General features: G+C 38.6%; 1 protein-coding gene across 2 annotated transcripts in view; it reads left to right on the top strand.

Annotated features, from left to right (window-relative positions):
- Window positions 1–572: 572 nt before the first annotated feature.
- Window positions 573–7788, top strand: part of RIMOC1 (RAB7A interacting MON1-CCZ1 complex subunit 1) — a 28903-nt gene continuing 21687 nt past the window's right edge. For both annotated transcript variants that reach the window (XM_052659040.1, XM_052659039.1), the window contains exons 1-4: window positions 573–701; window positions 4097–4203; window positions 6198–6341; window positions 7528–7659. In XM_052659040.1, the coding sequence (XP_052515000.1) occupies window positions 602–701; window positions 4097–4203; window positions 6198–6341; window positions 7528–7659 (483 nt within the window). In that variant the 5' untranslated portion in view covers window positions 573–601. The remainder of the gene's footprint in view (window positions 702–4096; window positions 4204–6197; window positions 6342–7527; window positions 7660–7788) is intronic.

Here is a 7788-nt window from a genome sequence, read left to right as displayed (position 1 = left end):
TATTTTCAGAGGTTAATGTCTGCTCTGTTGAAGAAGTGAAGTCAGTCGTGTCCGACTCTTTGGGACCCCAGTGGACTGTAGCCTGGCAGGCTCCTCAATCCATTGGATTTTCCAGGCAAGAATACTGGAGTGGGTTGCCATTTCCTTCTCCAGAGGATCTTCCCGACGCAGGGATTGAACCGGGGTCTCCTGCGTTATAGGCAGACTCCTCAACGTCTGAGCCACCTGGGATGTCCCACAGGAGAATCCAGCGCTGCTGCTGTGCTCTCCAGCCAGACCCCAGCGGAGAGAGCTGGCTTTTCATTGGATCAGCGCGGGTACAGAGCCGGCTCTCTATTGGTTTAGAAAGGGGGCGGGAGGGAGGCGTGCCCTGACATCAATGCCGTACTCAAAGTGCTTACTCAGGGCTGTGGAAGGAGTCCGAGAGGAAGAGGGTAACCCGGAACAGCCTTTGCGGGCCTGAGCCAGCCCTTTCTCGGAACTGGGGTTCCCTCCCACCAACCAAGAGAGCTCCGCCCAGAGCAGCCCCGCCCGCACCACGGGATCAGGTGACCTCGGGCCGGCGCGGTCACGTGACTGGGCGCGCCCGCCCGTTGTGGCCATGGCGGCCGCAAGCTCTAGTGTGGCGAGGCGAGTGGAGGAACTCGGAGACCTGGCTCAGGCCCACATACAACAACTTAGCGAAGCCGCCGGCGAAGATGGTGAGGGAGCTGAGGAGAGGGAGGCGGGCAGGCGGGCGGTTGTTCGGAGCTGGCTCTCGACGGCCATAGGGGCTGAGGCTGCGGCCTGTAGTCTATGGATTCCAGGCCAGAACTACCGAAGGTGTTGCACTTCTGGCTCTAGCTTGGCGGTCTCTTGTCTACCTCCGGGAGCTCACATTGCTTTAAGGCAAAGGCGTTTACTTCCGGACCAGGTTTTTCATAACCCGCGAAAACCGCTGAAATCTCAGGCAAACCAGTGCTTCTTGTCTTTAACTGTCTCGGTGGCGACTGGCAAAAGGGCGAAATCTGGATGAAAGTACACAGGAAAGTTTAAATGAGTGGTTAAAGTTGAATGATGGTACGCAAATAAGTAATGATAGTTTTGCTTGTTGTAAAGATAGTTTGGCGTGTATAATAGTTCTACTTTTTCATTGCTACGTTGTAAATTTTTGTGTTGTGTTTTGGAGTCTAAACTCAACTGTAAACAGTAGTCTACAGAAGAGATTTGCATTGGCATAATTAAAACGATTCTCTCACCTTCATCACCTCACTTGTCTCAAGGGCCCTGTCAGTACTGGAATAGCGGGTTGTTTTTTTTTTTTTTTTTAAATATCTAAGCGGTTTCCTTGGACTTCCCTGGTGGCTCAGACAGTAAAGCGTCTGCCTACAATGCGGAAAACCTGGGTTCAATCCCTGGGTCGGGAAGATCCTCTGGAGAAGGAAATGGCAACCCACTCCAGTACTCTTGCCTGGAAAATCCCATGGACAGAGGAGCATGGTAGGCTCCTACAGTCCATGGGGTCGCGAGTTCACTCACTCAAGCGGTTTCCTTAGGAAAGACTGACACAGAATCACCTCCACGTTTGCTCTTTTTCATTACTTACCAGCTGCTATAACCTAACCTAACCTATAGGTTTCTACATTCTTACCGAGTTTTGCACTTTTACTACAGATAGAAAGTTTAAAAAATTTTTGTGGGGTGTCTCATTGTCTTCGGAGTCAGAGAGAGATAGCAGTGGAACATTTTCCAAAGCGATTGAATAGTTGGTGAATTTATTGAATAGGGTCCATGATAAAATGGCTCTAGTTCCATACAAGATTATTTGCTGGATTTTCTTTTCTTAGGGGTCTGTTCTTAAAAATCCACAAGACTACCCTGAAGTAGTTTCCTTTTTTGGTTTGTGGTAAGTGAATCACATGAATAATTTTAGTTCATGGACGGTAGTAGCTATTCCAGTAGCTATTGTCTGAAAGTGTATCTAAGTTACTTCTAAATAAACTATTCAGTGATTTCCACCCCACTCCAGCTCCATTAGAACCAGTCTGAAGAGATGAAAGAATGTATGCTATTCACTTACCAGTAAACCCAAAAGTCATTCTCATTTTCCAGTGGAAGAGTACTTTAATCCAGTCTAGAGTGAGGGCTGAAAAGTAAAGTATATATTCTTGTTTGGAGGCTTTAAAGTTCTGAAATGTACTAGAATTGCAATAATAGTGGTCCACGTTCTGAACTGTTCAGTAATACTAGCAAGATTTTATTTTATGAAGTTTAACTAAAACATAGTTCCATGTATTTGAACTTGTATTTTCCAATACAGCAAAAATAATACACAGTAAAAATTTGTTTTTTAATGATATTTATGTTAGGTTGTAGGATTGATAGTTCCTGTAGTTTTTGAATTTGATCAGATACAGCCAGATACTAGTCCATGTAAGAATACTCTCCTTTGTACTACTGGTCAATTTTGGTTCATTTATTTCTCATTGTACAAGCACAATGTGTTTACGATATGGAAATATACCATTAGAGGGACTTTTTCTGGGGACTGTGTTAGAATCTCTTATCTTTGCTTTGTCAGTCACTATTTTGACTGAATGGTTAGGAAAAGTTCTACATTTCATAAAAATTTTCTAAAATGGTGAACCATTATCCCTCCACTTCTCTAATTATGTCATGAGTTCATGTGAAATGCTCCTTCATCAATGTTTTGATGAATTCAGTGCAGGTCTTTACATTTAAAATAATCCGGCAAATTAAGAAAAAAATATCAACTCAGTGTTTAAAGAAGCTCCTGAGGGGTGTCATGTTCCAAACCATTTCAGTTCACAGTAGAATCTTTTTTCCTGAGCTGTATGGGTGATACTTCTGGACTGAGGAGAGATAGGAAAGCAGTGCTGAAGAAGTATTTTTCAATTTAGGTGAATAGTGGACCTTAAAGCATTCAGAATCTGGTCTAGATACAGGTTCGTCCTTACCAGGGAAAGTTTAAGATTGTCATATTACTGCCAACAGATGCAACTTAAACTGGTGGTGCTTTTGTTTCAACACTGATCTGCTTACCTACTTGTGTAGGTGCTGAGGCTGGATCAAATGGACCCTCACCAGGTCCTACATTGTCCATTTACCAGTGAGAGGAAAAGGTTATATATTTCAGGAGAAAGCTACCGAGGGGCAGTCTCAAGGATCTAAGTGTCTTGATGTTGGGCTTTTTTTTTTTTGATGATGTGTGTGTGTGCTTAGTTGCTCAGTGTCCAACGCTTTGCAGCTCTTTGAACTGTAGCCTGCCAGGCTCCTCTGTCCATGAGGATTCTCCAGGCAAGAATACTGAAATGGGTTGCCATGCCCTCCTCCAGGGGTTCTTCCCAATCCAGGACGCACAAAGGTGGATAGCACCTTGGATGCATATGGACAATTTGTAGGTTAGGGAGGAAAAATTCATAAGAAAAGGTGAAACCATAGAAGCAAAAGGAAAAAGGAATAAATTAGACACTGTAGAGGGAAAGTGAGGATGAGTTGCTTTTAGAGGGTGTATCAGAAATATTTAGTTTAATTTTGTCCAGGTTTTGATTTCTAGGTTTTTAAGAAATAAACTACTCAGGTATATTGCGTAATTTTACTTACAACAGCTATTTGTATACATAAATATGTAAGTATAATTATAAAGTTATAATTTCATAACTAACAGCACTTACATTTTATGAGGCATTTGGTTTAATCAGTCTTTTTTCTTCACAGAATGTATTTATGAAATTATAAGTTTTTAGTGGAAGTCCTTTCTATAGATTTATGTATATTATTTGTAGTCTTCCAATAAAAGTTTTAAATTTAATGGTTAAACATTTTGAATATGTCAATATCATAAACATTGTGAAAGTACAGGCAGGTTGTGCTTAAGAAATGGCAACTGAATCTAGAAAGTTTTAAGTCCAGCTTTTAAGAAAAAATTTCCATGATAAATTTAAGTAGAGTTAGGCATTATGATATACTTAATGTTTTACAAAAGATACTACTATGTTGTATTAACTTTATCATTTTAGATAATGTAGCTTTTTGTTGTTGTTGTTTAAAAGGCACCTGAAACTAGGTGAAGTAATCATATTTTTATCTCTTACAGATCACTTTTTAATTCGCGCCTCTGCAGCTCTAGAAAAATTGAAACTTCAGTGTGGAGAAGACAAAGAATGTTCAACCCCATCAAATCTTCTAGAACTTTACACACAGGTACCGAATCAGATGGTTTCTGACATATTGTGGGGGCAGGTTGCTTACTTAAGAGGGTTGACTCCAAAATTTAGGTTTAATGTTCTTTATTTAAAATGTTTTTGTTCAAAAAACTATGTATAAGGCATATAGACTTGAAACTGTGAGGCAGTTTGCAAAAAAGTAAAGTTTATTGGATGTGTGGATTATAAAGTCAGGGGAAAAATCTTACAGGTAACAATATTGCTTCCCCGTATAGATAATTAAGCAAAATACTCATGTGCGCAATTTCCAAGCTCTGAAAGGTTAGAGGGAATGGAGGTTTCTATAAGGCCTCTGGTTATTTTTTTTTTTCCCTGAAATTTACCTTTCCTTTGAATTCTTCGCTTGACTACCTGTGCTTTTGTTATGCAAGTCCATAAAAACAGAAAACTGTTCCCCCTTCTTCTTTCCCTTTTCTTTCAAATTCTTGTGGACAAATTCTCTATGGACAAGAGAGGTTTTCTCTTTCTAGGTTTTCTCAAACTGCTGAGGCAAGTTCACATTAATAAACATAATTTTGAGGGACTTCCCTGGCGTTGTAGTGGTTAAGACTCTGTTCTTCCATTGCAGAGGGCACAGGCTCCACCCTGATGGAATTCCATCAGGGAACTAAGATCTTGCATTTGTGCAGCACAATAAAAAAGCAAAACCCGAAAAAAACATAATTTTATTATAGTAGCTATCATTTATATAGCACTTTATAGTTGACAGAGTGCTTCATATGCCCTTACTTGATTGCCAGGGGATAATAAAGATGAAGTTGTAATAGGAATAAGAGTAAACTTAGTCAAGTTTCCAAAACACACATTCATAGCACTTAGCTGCCTGACGCTGCTTTCTGTTAGGAGATACATGGACATAGTTTCTGCCTTCAGATGTGGTTGAATGAGCCTCTGACAAGTACCCACAAACCCTAGAGAGCTATTGCAGCTCGGGAGAAATTTCCTTCACTTTCTTTCTTTCCTTTCAGAAGGTTCCCTGTTTATCCACTTCTTTCATATAGGAGAGCTGTAAACACTTTTAACTTATTTCTGAGAATAAGGCAAAAGAATTAGAGATATAATTAAAATTCCTCAAACCTTTCTGGAGCTTACTTGTGGTTCTAAATCAACAGGTCCTTTTCCTTAGGATGGTGATCTCTCCCTTCCTGGCTTAAGGCCTTCTAACACAACAGCACCTGTCACTTAAGTAGTGCTGTGTGCTAGGTCATAGTCTAAGTAATTTACATCTGTTAATTCATTTTATCCTCAAGGCCAGGGACTTTAAAAGACAATTTGTCAATGAAGCAACTGAGGCTTTAAAAAAGAAGTAAAATATGACTTGTGTTTGGTTGGTTAGGTAGAACTAATAGTAGAACTCAGTTTCCTTAGTCTTCATCAAGTAGATTAAACAGAGACAAGGGATTAAGTAGTTTGAAAGAGCTGACTCTTCATTTGGGGAAACAGGTAATCCTTTGAAGATTCAGTGTACAAAACTGGAGGTAGTGACCTTTTCTTGATATGGCAGGCATTTAGAAAATGTTCAGAAAGTAATATATGCAAATAACAAAGAATATAAAAACCTTTTTATAATTATATATTATTAACTTACCTGAATTAAAACATAAATATCCATTTTATTTTTTGAGGAAAGCTGGATTATCTTAAATCAGTATTTAGTTAAATCTTATGAAGTTTACTATAAATTCGTCTTAGATTATATTTACAGATAGGACTAATGGAGGTTCCCTGATGACTCGGCAGGTAAAGAATCCACCCACAATGCAGGAGATGCAGGTTCGATCCCTGGGAAGATCCCTTGGAGAAGGAAATGACAACCCATTTTAGTGTCCTTGCCTGAAAAACCCCATGGACAGAGGAGCCTGGCGGACTACAGTCCATGGGGTCACAAAGAATATATGTAAGATTAAACTGTAAGAGTTAATCATTCTAATTCAAATCTTTTATATTATACTTTTTTCTCTCTTACTTCAGGCTATTTTGGACATGACGTATTTTGAGGAGAACAAGCTAGTAGATGAAGATTTTCCTGAAGATTCTTCACAGAAAGTAAAAGAGTTGATCAATTTTCTTTCAGAACCAGAAATTTTGGTTCAAGAAAATAATATGCTTCCAAAAGTAAGTTTTGCACAACTATGAGTTATGGTGGAATGCTGCTAATTCCTGCTACGCTACCCTTAGGTTCTGTGTTTTTTCCTTCTTAAATGTGTCTTTGTCTCTCTTTTAAATTGACTGAAGGAGGGATATATGAGAGTTGAACGTTTCAGACTAATGTCAAAACTAAAGCATCCATTTTTATAAATGTTTCAGAACATTTTCTATATTGAAGTTATACACAGTGCATAGTCATTTTCTAAAGATGCACATTTGCTATTTCTACTCCCTTTACTTTTGCAGATGCTATGTTTTCTTGAAGGTTCCTAGTAATCTTAATGACCACCTCTCTGGTTCTTTCACAGTCCACTTCCTCCTGGACATTTGCTGTCTTTCCAGGGATCGTAACATCCCTAAAGGCCTTTCATGCTTCTCTTCATCTCTGAGAAGCCTTGCTCTTTCTCTTTCTAAGCATCTCACCTTTCTCCCATTCTGGAAACATAGGCACTCCCCAAGAATATCTCCTTAATTCTCTAATAGTTTCTATTTTGTCTTTGTTTGACAACTTGTCCACACACTTTTTACTGCTGTCTCTATTTCGATGATTCCCCAGATTTTTATATCTAGCCCTGACTACTCTAAACCCCTGGATCAGCAGGGAAATCCATTCATTCATGCAAATAATTTCTCATCTTCAACCATCTGCTGGCTGTCTCTATCGAGATATCTTTGTTGCTGTCTGTTTTATCAGGGAATACTGTGTAAATAAATAATCCCAAGTTTTAAATGATTACCACATAATAAAAGTGTGATTCATTTAAAGTATTTTTGTACAAATCTTTCCATTATTTTAATTTAGTAGTAGTAGAAAATGTTTCGAGTAACATATATATATTTCTGAAAACTTACTTTTTCCATCAGACTATGGAATACTTACATTTGAAATACATTAGAAGATTTAGTTACTTAAATAGTTGAATATCAATTTTCTAGAAATACTTGTAAATTAGGGTAGTTATTTTAATTTTTATGTAGCAGTAGATGTCTATATTTCTAATTGATTCAAAGTAAGTCATTCCTGTGTAGGTTGCTAAATAAAGGGCAGGTTTTATGAAATGAATATTTTTAATTTCTCAATATTTTGAAATTTAGTTTTTATTTTTACAGACATGAAGTTTCTCTTTTTAACTGAGTCTTTGTTGTATTTCAGCACTGCGATTTGCTTGGAGATGAGCTCCTGGAATGTCTCTCCTGGAGGCGAGGAGCCCTACTTTACATGTATTGTCATTCTCTGACCAAAAGGAGAGAATGGCTCACAAGAAAATCTAGCTTACTTAAAAAGGTAAAAAGGCAAATTCCTCATACATATTTGATTGTTGGCATTTAAATGTTTCTAAAATCTGTCTTTAATATAGGATTAAGAACCAAGGAGTCGAAGGGTCTGGGTTTTCATTCCAGGCCTGTACTTATC

This window comes from Budorcas taxicolor, chromosome 20 (assembly GCF_023091745.1).
Source record: "Budorcas taxicolor isolate Tak-1 chromosome 20, Takin1.1, whole genome shotgun sequence".
Lineage (NCBI taxonomy): Eukaryota > Metazoa > Chordata > Mammalia > Artiodactyla > Bovidae > Budorcas > Budorcas taxicolor.
This window is presented reverse-complemented; position numbering and strand designations above follow the sequence as displayed.